At 44.2% G+C, this 14,383-nt stretch overlaps 1 protein-coding gene across 4 annotated transcripts in view; it reads right to left on the bottom strand.

The window, feature by feature from the left end:
• The window catches only part of MOB2 (MOB kinase activator 2), a 117,548-nt gene that overhangs the window by 17,705 nt on the left and 85,460 nt on the right, over nt 1-14,383 (bottom strand). The window contains exon 1 of one of the 4 annotated variants that reach the window (XM_026092767.2): nt 13,634-13,896. The exons of the other annotated variants lie outside the window; for them this stretch is intronic. Within the exon in view, the coding sequence (XP_025948552.1) occupies nt 13,634-13,743 (110 nt within the window). The 5' untranslated portion in view covers nt 13,744-13,896. Of the gene's footprint in view, nt 1-13,633; nt 13,897-14,383 lie in introns of those variants that run through there. 4 annotated transcript variants of the gene reach the window in all.

Below are 14,383 nucleotides of genomic sequence, written 5' to 3'. Positions count from 1 at the left end.
GGCAGCCTGCAACCCTCTTTTGCCTCAGACTCTGTATCAGCACTAGCCTCCTCTAACCACTAATATACTTGGTCTTACATTTCCCAAGTAGATTTTGAAGCGATTGTTTTTTTCCTACAATCCCATGCACTGTGTTACCCCACATCACAGCTAACTTTTCAGCTGAGAATGCCACATGATGGCACACCCAGAACATGAATCCTAGATATACACATATACATTCAGGATTGGGAAGGAAGAGAAAAGAAAAATCGGCATGGGAAGGGAAGTTGTGTAAGGTATTAGAAAGCAAGGCCAAATTCCACTGTATCATACAACTAAACTGTTCAGATTGCTGTGGTTAGACGATTTCTCCGGGGCTTGGGGAAGGGAAGGAGACTAAGCTTTTTAAGATGGCTCCATTCTGATTTCCTCTTGCAACAAGTCTGTGACAGACCCCCGTGACCTCAGTTTCATTATTCTCTCTCTCGCCCTGGGAGCTGACTCCAGGAGTCCAGGAGTCAGTTACACTGCAGCTCTAAGGGGGCTGCACAGAATAAAATATCTTTGGCAGCATTTCTGGCCCTGCTTCTTCATTTTTGTTCTGTTTTTAAAAGTTACTAATAGTTTATTTAAGAGGAGGAGGAAAGAAGAATGTACCCTACATGCCAGGGAAACTTTTTCTTCTGGATTCTCATAGTGGCTCTTGCCCTTAAAAGGCAATCTTTGCTTGGCCTCCGGATGCTGTGCTGTAAACAGTCGGTGCCAAGGCATGGCAGGCATGTTAAGGATGACAAGTGCCATAACGTTATTTCATAATGCTGCTTCTCAGCAAAAAGCCCAAAACTTTCTGTAGGGCCAAACTGAGTTGCAGCTGGTGCTGCCGGCAGAGCAAGGAGAACATGGGGCACCATCACACACTACGTATCTGTCTCCAGTACATGGGGCTTTTCCGTTCCCTTCCGTGCGATTCCCCACCCGCCCCCTCACTCTCTCCCCTCGCCTTTCATCCCCCATCGCTAGCTCAGTGTTTGCCACGATGCTGGCATGCACCAGTGTGTCAGCGGCATATAACTGCCTTGGAAACACACTGCTGAATCTCCTAAGTAGGTGGTGGTGCCCAGGTGTTACTGCAGCTCCTGCGCTTCTGCTCAGGATCCCCTCTTTTCTCTTTTAACTCTGGGAAGAATGACTACCGAGGCAAGGCTGGGCCTGCAAACAGCTCGGTTAATGCTACAAAAATGCGCAGAGTGCATTCTTGTGGTAAAACATGCTGGACTAGAGTTTCCTTTCTTTCAGTGTACCTGCCAAAACTCCTCCCCCTAAGACTAGAGGATGCATCTCACTTCTCCAGTTGCCTTTGACAAGGGCTGTCTGACTATATAATCCCTGCACTGGTCCAGGTTCCCCTCCAGCCAGCACTCCTGGGAGGGGCTGGAGGGCACTGGGTCACGGCAACACGAGAGGGAAGTGATGTCAGATGGGAGAAGAACGGATTATTTATTTCTAGAAGCCAGTGCTGCAATTTAGGAATCATTCACCAACTCAAACACAGAAAATTCTCTTATCCAAGCATATACCCTGTTCTTCATTTTCATCTGTCCTCTTACCTCCATGCCAAAAAGCCCTCCAAAGTGTATCCAAACCAGTCAGTGCCAAAACAAAGGCTCAGCAAGATTCTTTTCCTGAAAGATTTGATATAAGTCCATTTTTTGGTAATTTGGGGATTAGGAAAGAAAAAGGGCACAAACCTTTCCTAATGTTTACTCTCAGGAGCTCTATGTGGAGCCAAGTTAGGTCTGTGGTAAAAGAGATTCAGTAGGTCATAGGTTAAGTGTGTCGCAAGAATTATTTTATCCAACGTTCAGAACAAACCACAGAGCAGGACAGTGCGTCATGGGTCCCCTGGGCGCCCGAGTGCAGAGTGCATACGAGATTGGGGGTGAGGGGGAGAGAGAGAAGATTGTTGGTTTTGCTGTTTTTACCTCCCCAGCTGTGGGCAACCTCTCTGGCTAAGCAAGCAAGCCAAAAGTTGAGCAGGCACAGAACAAATCGCAGCTGTGCCCACTACGCCTGCCTGAGCACGTGCTGTGCTGCGTGCCTTCTTCTCCACTCGCAAATCCTCCTCCCCCAGAGGGGCACTCTCAGAGCAGGCCCTGGCGCAGAACACACAGGAGCGCAAGAGGACGTCTCGTGTTGACTTTCCATGGCCACTTTCCACCCGCATCTCTGTCCTGTGCTCTCAGAAGTTCATCAGCTCAAAACATGGGCTGGAGCCTTTTGTTTGGGGGTTTGTTTTGTTAAGTTGCAATTCATTTCAGTCCCTGGGCACAGGCTTCCAACCCCAAAGACAGTACACGGACAAGGATCCTCCTGAAGAGCATCAAGCTTTAGAAGAAAAATCTCATTTGTATTCTTACAGCAGATAAACACATGCTCTACACCCTCTGAGAGGCTTGCTAACTATTACTCTCATATTGCAGCTAGACAGTAGGAATGGGATTCATTTCATCTAAACACAGGTACCTGCATATGTAAAAGCTGATATCTGAATTAGCTCTCTAAAGTCAGCAGAAACTTTTTTTCTGTAGTGGAAACCATCTCAGTTCAAGGTAGAGATCCATAGCACAGCTTAAATTTCTTTGGTTAAAACCTATAAGCAAAGGAGAAGAGTGTCTCTCAACTAAGAATAGACAATGGCAGAAATGTAGATCCTGGTTCGGTTACAAATGATATTTGCTGTAGAGGGGAAATCTCTCACAGCAGCAGCTATGAAACAATGAACAGTGAGAACAGTGATCTGCAATAAGATTTAGGCTGTAAGACAGTTTTGGTTTGTGTTTTAAGCCCCTTTACACTACAGGAAAAGTATATCCTATACAATTTATTATAATATGCAGAATTTTTCAACACGTGATTTGAAACCCCCCCGGAGGTCAAAATGACTGCTTCTAAAGAGCAAGGAAAAACTAAAACCAACACAATGGGGGGGGGAGGAAAAAATGATCCCTCATTTAAGGTTTTCAGACTCCGCAAATTGAAAGAAAATGTAAATGCCCAGTGGTAAAAGCATGGAAACTTCTTAGTTAACATCTGTTACCTGCACGTTTTTAGGCATGTCTGTTAACTTAACCAGCATTTTTTTTTTTTGCTGCTTCTCTCTCTCCTGTAATCCTCTACTTGCACACAATAAAATAGACTTTTTTTGAATAATGTATCATGGCTAAATCCAAGTTTTCACAGCAGCTGCTCCTCCTGGTTATTCTGATGCAGCCCTGTCACCTTTCCAGGACAGCACATGCAGATGAATGTCCTTTGCAGGACAGCAGTTCACCACCAGAACCATTAGTGGGGAGGACGTGTACACCATGGAGGTTACTGCTCCCACCTTCCAATCCAAATGGAGATCGTGAGGCTGGCAGAGTGCAAAGCTGTCTTTATTTCTAAACTGAGCAAATTTGATTTGGAAACCTCATGGCCTTATAAATGTGGGATTTCACAATGTAGCTTACACAGAGTTGCTTTTCAGAGTAGAAGTGTGCGTTAATAGCCAGGAATTATTTCACCATGGCAACCTGGCTTTAGCACTCAGACTTCTTGCTATATAGCCCAAGACATACAAACGCAGACAGTCTACTCTGCTCACAGAATATCAGAGAGTACCTGCAGACAGGTTTGTCTTTGTACACAAGTGGTTTACTTTCCTCACCACTTTTTTCCCTTGCAAACCACCTTTGTACTATGCAAAAACATTTAACAGTACAGCAGCTGGTTTTAGGTATTACTGTAGCCTGAGGAAAACCTATCATAAGGGAAGTATATTAGAGATGCAGGCCAAGCTCACTACCCCCAGCCTTACCTATGTATTATGCTTTGGAGGGTGGGTACAAATAATGCTTAATGTACATGTAATCTTAATTTTACAACTGTCAACTTTTAGAAGTCTACCAGAAGGCTTTAAAATGTACTTTAGAATTGTGCTGTGCACTACAAAAGAAGGCAAGTATGGACTGCGTGACACAGTCCCCAAACAGTTAATGAAAATACTTGGAGTCTGTGCTCTCAGTAGATAAATATTTTTCAACATGGTGCAACATGTCAGCTTGCAGCTGAGCTCAGTCATAGCTGTTGTCTCTCTCCAGCTCCCCAGAGGCGGGGAACAGTGAAGGGCTGTCTTTCATACTTCCGGCAGGACTGGGCAAGTTGCAACTATGCAGGCACAAAAAGTGTCTAGCATTGGAAGGATAAGTAAGTTATTTTTGTTGGGAAGAGGGTGAAAACAAATTCATCAACTGCCTTCTGCATCTGTCTTGCTACTTCATTACATACACAATTCCACCTCTGAAACGTCATCTATATGCAGTCACACGGAAAACTGGATTGCAACAGCTGAATCCCGCACATAAACACAATCTCTTTTACATCTAAAAGAACTGCAAGAGGACTCGACAGAAAAGTGTTAGGGCAGCACAAGTGAGAGCGTACACAGAAACATGGGTAGCAACGTACTACTTCAAACATCTTAGCCTTTGTGCAGCAGCTTCAGTAAACAATAGTGAAGTATATTAGAGCATGGAAAAAGGTCGTTTTTTCCCCTATTCACAAGCAATTTTGCATTCCTGCACCTGTAAACTTCTTCTTAAAGCACACACATGTGCACGTTGCATTGAGACACACAGCTGTAGGTAATTCAATTACCTACAAAGCCATTGGTTATTGAACAGGTTGAGCAAAGAATATCAGTGTGAAGCAGCAGCCCCACCTGAAATTTAGACCCACTGTATCAAGCTGTACAAACTCATCCCTCACACTGTAGATGAATTACACATTAAGGATAACTTAATTGCTGTAAGTTACCAGAGACCATGGGCAGTTCTCTCTCAATGGCAGCTTTAAAGCTGAAGAATGGATTTTTTGCTTTTCTTTTCATAATAGTTTGGCTTCAGTTTAAACCCAAGTTAGTTCAGGGAAGTCCCACCTTTCCTGGCATGCCTCAGATCAGATGTGAGGATCAGAAAGGGTACCTACCTTTCAGTCTTAATTTATGAACTGCCTTCTTAAACAGAAAAACTGAAATCCACGGTTTGAAGACACAAATCAAGTCTCCTCACAGAGTAAGGGAGAGTTGAAGGTAAAAGGAATCAAAGCGTTATCTTAGATAACTTCATTAACAAATGATATGGAGGAAACATTCACTAATCTAACCACACAGTGTTAACTTTGCAGCAGAATTCTGCAATGCTCTCTCTTCAGTTTTGTCATCAACAGTACACTGCTGTTTCAGTATTTCCTAGAAAACGGCATGTTAAAATTTTGCTTTATATACAGTAGAGGAAGAATTTTTTTTCTTTCTTTCTTTTTTTTTTTTTTTTTACATAATCGAAGAGTATTTGAATGACTGATGGAAAAAAGTGGTAGGGAGGATAAGAGTTTAGTTACTGGTACAGTTGTCTCAACCAGTGTTAACTGGCTTACAGGATGGCAGCAACTATTCTGACTGATTTCTTACTTTTCAGGGGATATTTCACGGGAGACAGAAAAGCTTAAGTAGAAGCATCTTTACAGATGTGTACTGACCCACTAGCAAGCAGAAAAACAAAAATGCAGATACAGTCAAACTTGCTGTTTTACTTTCAAGGGCTTCCTGAAATATAAACTATTTTAATGAAAAGCTGAAAACATAGCTAAGGAATTAATTAAGGAAATCTACTGTACTAGTAATTTTAAAAACTAAATATTAAAATTAGATGAATATCTGTGTGCTTAGTTTGTTTTGTTCTCTATTGCACATGCAAATGACAAGCAGTATCTTCAGCTGTTCATGTGGATTTGCAATTAAGCAGTTCATACAAGCAGAGATTAAATCTGAGCTTCTTTTCAAAACACAGTATGAAGTCATGCTTTTACACTCTTTTTTTAAATCCATCATCATGCCTCAAAACAAAGGATGAACATGACCAACTACTTTTCAAACACAGACTGCATTTCTTGCCTGATAAGTCCTGTTTCAATTCAAGATAGTAATAAACAGTTCATATTAGTTTTGTATTGATGTAAAACTTGCTAGCGTACACCTGCATTACTCTTTTCACTTCAAAGAAATGAAAGATGATTCCAATAGTCTCTGTCAAGAGAATAGTTTACTGTCATTACTGAGTGATCCAGCTACTTTGCAGCACTTAAGGCCCTACCTCAGAACTCATCAGGAATCCTTCTCAGAAAGCTTATAGCTGAAATCAGTTAACAGGTCAGCTGGCTGGACTGCTAATAAGATGTTGATGACAAAAAAAGGAAAAAAAAATCCGTATTTAAATAATGTACCTAGACATAAAAAAGCTCTGTCTACTGAAAAACAACAGAAAAATAACTATTTTAGCAGAGACAGAATACAGTTTGCCATCTATTCCATACTTTCCCCTGTCTTTCCCCTGAACAGGTTTATTGTAAAGGAAATAAAGGCGTTCACATGTAGACTGAGGACTTCTACGTTATGTCGATTCTTCATTGTATTTTACCACAAACTTTGTTTCCCCTGCCTTCCCTTCTTTCGATGGGCAGCATATATTGGGAGTGATGGGTCACACTGCACTGAATAGCAAATTTGGGTAAGTGTCCAGTTCTGGAGTGGGACTGGAGCTACCAAGGGCACCTAATATCATCCCTCCTGTCATCTGAATGCTCACACTGCACTGAATAGCAAATTTGGGTAAGTGTCCAGTTCTGGAGTGGGACTGGAGCTACCAAGGGCACCTAATATCATCCCTCCTGTCATCTGAATGCAGAAATCCCCATGAAGAAACCCAGGCCTCCTTTGTTCCAACTCCATCTATTTTGTATGGTCTTCTGGGTTTTTTTTCAGATATTCAGCTGTCCTAGGAGTTTCAATACTCTGTCGCTATACCTGCCTTTCTGAGGACAGACAGCTGCATCCTTTGCTGATTCTTCTTTAAAAACATAAATAAATAAAAAACACACAAACATCCATGATGTTCCTTTCACCTGCGGATTATCTTCTAAACCAAACCCTGTTATCCAATTGAAGCAAAACCACTTGTCTAAACTTCATTCAGTCCCTGACAGAAATGAACTCGGGAAAAATAACAGAGCAGCATTTTCAGACAAGCTCAAAGCAACCCTGCTCCAGTGTTAAATGGACTCCATGAACTCATAAAACTGATTTTGCTTCAGAAAGGTGGATGAAGAAGTTAGTCCACACATCCAATACCCTTCTCTTTCCATAGACTAGGTGCTGGCAGTTCTTCAAAGAAAAGTGAAGCCTCACCTGCTTTAACAACAATTTGCAGAAGTCTTGCTTGAGATTACGTGGAGCCCCACAGCACCAGGGATTAAGAAAAGGGATTAGAAAATACTCAGCTAAGGAATTCTTTAACTAACTCACATTTTGGTGTAGTCACAGAGACAGATGTATGATAAGTGAACAAAAAAATCTCGCCTTACCCATCTTAGAGCAACAACTGGTGGGAGACCGCGTTCCTAACACAGCAGTTTAACCGAGAATATTGAGAATGGAATGAGAAAAGCTCTTCTAGCGAGGAAGTGCTTTTTCCCTACAAACCTAGTTGGTAAAGAGCTTGGGGTGCACAGAGAGGGTGAGATACCACAGAGCGGTGGATAGAAACTTGAAGTGAGAAATCGATATCTTCTCCATAAATAGCAGCACCAAAAAAAGGAGCTATTACAACACAGGAAGTAAAGAGGCAAACCAGGAATTCTAGTAAACTCCCGGAAGGATGAATGCTGCCTACTCGTATTCTGTGTGCATATAAACTGAAATCATCTTCCAGGCAGAAGCAGTAAGCTAAGCTGAGGAGCAAATCCTGTAATGAAACAGACACGTACCAAGGAAACGAGATAAAAAGAGGACTGAATAATTTCAGAAGTTCAAGATTACAATAAAATCTATTCTTCTCAAATCGTCCAGGAGGGGTCTTCAGAAAAAAAGAAACATACTCATCTCCCTAGAACAGAGGAAAAACACTGCTGATCCCCAGGCAGGCACCCTTCCTACGTTAGCTCTGGAGAAACCTTAGAGGGTTATTTCGAAACACCAAAGTAAAGAATTTTAGTAGTCATCTCCCTCCGGCTATCACTTCACAGGATGTAGAACATGTAACCAAAATACAGCTCAACGTTGTAAAATAGCTATGAAGAAAGACACCAACTTCTTCATTAAGTTAATACACTGTACGCAGTTCACAAACTTACAAACGCACCAGCGTCATGACACTCCTGCAGCAAATACAAGTGAATAAACAGACAACTATCCCAAAGAAATGGAGGAAAGCGTGACTCACTAGGCTGCTAATAAGTCACAGCCTCTTTCTAGAGCAGTACTTCAAATCCTGCGCTCCAAGAGGAGACCGGGTTGTTAAATGATCTTTGACAGAAGTATCTGACAGCTCTTCGTGGGCCTCAGTTTCAAGCAGAGCATTAGAAGTTTCTCAGCCACCACCAGAAGTGACACTGCTACCTGCGTGCACCAAGATGCAAACACCTGTCAGCTCCAGGAGAGCAGCCCACCTGGAGAGGCTCTCCCAGCCCACCGCGTCCGCGCGACTGGCAACGCTGCCTGGGCCTGCTCTCGCCACTGCCTGCTCCGTCCCTTGGACGACGAACCATCTCCCAGGGCACTTCTGTGCTAACCCTGAACTCGCAAACACCGAAGACACCGCGCGTTGCCAAAAGATGTTCCTGGCCCACAACATCATTTGCTGTTTCTCTGAGCAGCCCAGCAAGAGTCCAGAACGGCTGTCACTGAAGTCACCTCTTGTTACAGAAAATTCAGTGAGACGCAGCATGGCAATTAGGGATGTCGGTTGCACTGAACCATAAACATTTTGAACTATTTTGGTGCAATGGAAAGTTATGGGAGGGAGAAATACAAAGAACAGGATAAAAATAGTTTACATGGCTCTGAATGGCATTTTGCCTACAGACTCTTTGGGCATGCTCCCCTCCCTTCTTCCTCTTTCTCCTAGCCCCCCAGACATCTAAATTAATCGCATTACTGATGTTAAACAAGGTTCTTGCTATTTAGCTTCTAAAGCTGCACACTGGACTAATTTTTTTGGAAAAAAAAAAGTTTCAACCTAAACCAGGATAAAACAGGATTTATTTTTAAAATATTTGTTTTAGTCCTATCTATGTACATAAATCTCACTGAGAACCAACCAAAATTATCTCTGACAATATGGTTCAAGGCAGTGGGAATATGGCATCCACACCAAACACACACTGATGCTCTCCAGCTATGTCCTGTTTTTGGAACACATTTAGGAAGACTTTGCATGGTCACTGAGAAACAGAATCTGATGTCAAAATTAAGCTGCTTTCTTTCTGATCTTGCTCTGAATTATTTGAGGAAGATGAAAGGAATTTCATTTTTAAAAATTTGTAAGTGCTATAAGTATATTGCACAATGCGGGACAGCTATACAATTTGCAAATTTATCTGTGATCAAAGCAATCGTTACCACACTATCACTCGACACAGATTACTGCATTCTTGGAAGATACCTGTAAAAATACCACTTTGCTAGTAATGCTAACTGCAAAGCTACCCCAAAAAGGTGGGGCTTTTTTGGCTTCATTTCCAAATAATCCCTCTACACTGCTGTAAAAAAAGGGAAGCTCTCAAGGGAAAGCAGAGGCTGAAGTCATCTATTCCCGCACTCGCTCTGGAGTAGGTGTACACATCACACGTGCTGCACTGTATCCGAAGCCATTAGCTGATGACATTACGGCCCTGTAACCCGTGGCTCTACTCCACCATGACCCCACATCACTGATTATTAGTCAGCTGTCCCAGAGCGACGAGGTTTCACTGGAGACTCAAAAGGAAACGCACCGACAATGAAGCTGCCTGGTAAGTGATCCCGAGGACTGGCCGCACCGGGCCCAACGTGCCAAGCACAGCACATGCCACGGCCACAGGCCTGACCCGTGCTGGAGCGCCTCAGTCAGGAGTCAGATGCGCACACAGGCAGGGGAAACGCTGTCCTGGGGTGGTCAGCACGCTGCTTGGAAGAGCGATTAACAGTTCAAATGCCCGGCTCGGGCACCTAAGGGGAGAAGGTGCAGCTGAAATTTACTCCCACCTCTACGGTTCAATGCAAGTAAAAAGCCTGCCTCTGCAACAAAGCTAACAGTAATCGGCTGTTTTGCCAAAAACTCAAACAATTAACTACACTAAATATATTTAAAAAGTAGAATGACATTCAAAGTTTTTATGATATTCTTTCCTCCCTTTTCCCCTCCCACTTTTTTCCTCCCTCTTCCCCCTCCCCTCTCCAGAACCACCAACTTGTAGAAAACAAAAGAACCAGAATAACTGCACCCATTTTGTTTTTTCCTCTCCTACCAGGGGCTAATAATTACAGGAGAGGGAAAAACATGAGATTAACATATTTCAAAAACATCTGAAGTGAAATGAAAGCTCTAATTAAACACTATGCTAAAGAACAAACACAATTTCATCTCAGCTATGCCATGATTACTTTATAAGGGGAGATGACACTTTTCTAATACTTTTTAACTTTGTAAATTGTTAAGAAAAGCGTGTAGGCTTGGTCCTGTGCCTGAAGTGTTAAATGCAGTCTGCTAATCCACGTGATGAAAGGTATAAGCATTTCCAGAGCTCTTCACAGCTGAATCACCAGTAATTTAAAAGAATAATAAACCTAACAGTAGCTTTCATAAAAAATTAATTAGAAAGAGCCTGACAGCACATCTGTCGCTTTTGTTATCTTATTTCCCCTTTCTGGTTCAGTTGTCTTCCCCCCACACTCGTTTTCACCTCTTCTCGGGTTCTTGTATCTTTCTTCTTTTGCTTCTGGTGAATCCTTTTTGCTTTCTCATGAATCCCTTCTTGCTTTCTTCCTGTACCGATTTTTCCCTTGGCAACTATTATTGCTAGCGTGTGACATAAAAACTATTTGGCACCCAGCTGCTATGGAGGACGCAGACCTATAATACTGCCTAGTGAAAACAACACGAACGTTAAAAGCTTTAGGGAGTGAGTTGGCTGTAAAAGTCATTTAACTACTGTAGAACGCATTTGTTATGGAGGAAAATCATACCGGCAAGTATCTCACTGCAACAACTGAGATTTGTAATTCACAGCCAGTAAAACCCCCAGAGAGAGAGAAATGGAGGAATATTCAAAGAAGAGACAGGCACTTTACCCCTTGTCCATTGCAAATTTCTACAAGTGCTGGGGGTGGGGGGCATGATGACAACGGTTCCCAGTTTTGCCAGTGAAACGAGACTAAAACACAGTAGGCTGTTTATAATGTCAGGCTACACATAAGCAAAATATTTGCTTTGATCACATCCACAGTTTCAAGACCTCGCTAACAGAAGAAAAATTACTTCATCCTGAAGTTCAACATCGCTTCATCTTCTGCGCAGACTACAAAAGAATTCAGTCAGCACTGCTGCAGAAGGCCAGGGTTAGAAGTGGCATCGAATACACTTTGTCCCACACTTCTTTGAAACAGATGGCAAACCATTATAATAATGGTGGGATTCATCCCATTTTACTTCATATGCCTACAACATAAATGTCGACAGGTGAGCTAGCCACCCTTTTTCAGACTTGCGCTGCACATCTGCTTTCACAAGAAGTGACCGGCATTGTCAATCCGCCTGTTCTCTACCCAGTATAAAGCGGACAAGCTCTACATTCAAAGCAATCCCACCACAGCTGCCAGCAGCAGGCCACCTTTTTTAGCCTAAACCAGGTCCCAAGGGATTCTCCTTTCGTTATCACTGGGCTCGCACTTTTTTATGAAGCACAAACGCATGATTTCTGCAGTCATGAGACCCCTGTCAGACCTACTGTTTACCTAGGCTGCTGGCCGGTAGCTGTGCTCTTACATTGTCTGAACTCTTTACAGAATATGACGAGTTTATCTATTTTACAAACACAAACAAGATTAAGCAACATACATAAGGCATCTGAAGTGCATCCATGAAGGGAAGTAAGAGTCCCCATCTATCATCCAAAGAAAGTTTGTGTGACTTCACATTTCCCTCTGATCAGGTATAAGAGATGATAACCCAGGATGAAAGACAGACACATTAAAAAAAAACTCTACTGGAAAACAGTAATCACACCCCCCTAATAACAGTTTTAGCTAAATAAAGCTATGCTATTATTTTCTGAGTCCAAAATATTCCATATATGACAGCAACTTTTTCCTGCTTTCACAACGGCTTTATAACATATGCTGAAAATAAACCTCAGAAAAAAAGCTAGATCAAATTATGCACTATTTCTGCCCATGTTCCAGTTGGAGGAGAAAGGAAAAAGTTTTATTTTCTCATATGTGTGCACCGAACAAAAATATGTACGTTTCATTGGTAAGTCACAGGAACCCACCTATACTTTAAAATATACTGCCATAGATGCTGAACAAAAGATTTGGCAATACTTTACTACAGAGGCACCAATCTATTTACATCTGGGAGTGCTGCCAATAGAACAGCCACCAAAAACTTCAGAAGTTTCACCGCATGAATAGCCAGACTCTGGCCAAAAGTATTTTATGATATGACTTAGTGTGTAACACCATGTTGAATTATAACCCACCCCCCAATTGCTGAAAAGGGATGTAAAACAGTTCTGAAAGGCTAAACTTGTTCAAAAGCTGAAAAAGAAACCTGAATTCTTTAATAAATTCTTTCCTGCAGAAAATGGTAGTTAACGGAAGGACATGAAGTACAGCAAGACAGTAATTCTTTAAAACCCACTGCAAGAAATACTCGAGTCTAGTCTAAGCCCAGTAAATTTCATTTTCTTTCACCTTGCAACCAGAATGCTCTAATTTAACGTCTCCTCTGAACTAGTTTGGGGAGGGAAGAGACATGAGTCAACAACGAAGGAGAGGAACGATGTTTCTGTTGACAAACATTCAACAACTGCCAATCGATAGCAGGAAACAGGCACAAACAAAAGCTTGCCAAATAAAGTTAGGCTTGAGCAACAAGGCTGTTCTTCGGAGCACATTTAACCAGAATGAAAAGCTCCAGTTGTTCAAGAGCGAGGCTGTTGGTCCTGGTCTTTGTGGTGACATTTTCCCTTCGAATCAGAACTGGTCAGAGCTCCCCCGATCAAATTACGGCGGCCTTTGCCAAACAGTCTGGTTTTGGTCTCTGCAGTCATACACATCTCGATGCTCACACAAGCCCTTCTGAGCTACATGAGCAACTTTTTCCCCTCATCTTCAGACATGTTTGTGTAAAACATGCCAAAGCATACGCAGTCTTTGTCAGACTCCCCATTCGACGAGCATTATTAATGAAAAGTGAGGACCTGCACAGGCCGCTCATGTCCTGAAAATTTAGTTTAGGCCACAAAGGAAACTTCGCGGCAGTGCCACGCGTAGACAAGTGTTTTTTCTGCTTAAGCAGCTCTCAGTATCCAAACTTCCGCCCTCCCGGGGAGATACGCAAGATTCAAAGGGAACCGAAAGCCGCCTCCCTGCTCCAGACACGAGGGGACCGAGGACAACAAGGCGCCGGGCCAGATCTGCGCCCTGCGCCTCCAGCTGCCCCCGCTCTGCCCCGCGCCGCCCCCCGCACCCCGCGGGGCCGCAGCCAGGGCCCCCCGCCCGCCCGCCCGCCGCCCTTACCGCAGCACTTTGCCCACCGCCTGCAGGACCATTTTGCAGCTTAGTCCGGGCTTGGGGCTCTGGGCGAGCACGGGCCGATCACCGGGGAGGCTGCAGTGATCCCCGACCATGGTCCAGCGCGGGGCCGGCGGCGGGAGCGGGCGGAAAAGCCGGGCGCGGCACAGCCCGGCGCTGCGCTGCGCTGCGCTGCGCTCCGCTCTCCCCCGCCGAGCGCCCCCGGCCCGGCCCGGCCCGGCCCCCGCCGGCCCCGCCAATGGGCCGCGGCGCTGGGGGCGGGCGGCCGCGGCGGCTCCCTGCGCTCCGCCCCGCGGGGCAGCCCCGGGATCGCCCCTCCCGGGGCGGACGAGGAGCGCCGGGGGGAGCCGCGGGGCCGCGCTGCGCCGTCCCCCGCTTGCCATTATGCCCGGTTCCCAGAGTTAAAAGCAGGCACTGGGGTGACGGCGGTCCTTAGAGCACGACGGCTGATGAAGTAGGTCCCCAAACAAGAGGTCTGCAGTACTGCACTTACGAACCATTTCGCCATGAGCCTTCCCATACACAGTAACACATCTCTAGATGAGTGCTTGCTGTACGCCCAGTTCCTTGGCTGTGCCCTGACACCTACCTTTCTGACGGGCCACTGCGCCAGCGGCTCCCTGAAGTAGCATTTACAGGCAAATCACAATAAAAAGGTGATGGGTGGGATGTAACATGACCTAGAAAAAGCCCCGAGGATATCACTCATTCTCACAAGCAAGAACCTACCCGCAG

The sequence above is a fragment of the Dromaius novaehollandiae genome, chromosome 5 (assembly GCF_036370855.1).
Source record: "Dromaius novaehollandiae isolate bDroNov1 chromosome 5, bDroNov1.hap1, whole genome shotgun sequence".
In the NCBI taxonomy this organism is placed as follows: Eukaryota; Metazoa; Chordata; class Aves; order Casuariiformes; family Dromaiidae; genus Dromaius; species Dromaius novaehollandiae.
This window is presented reverse-complemented; position numbering and strand designations above follow the sequence as displayed.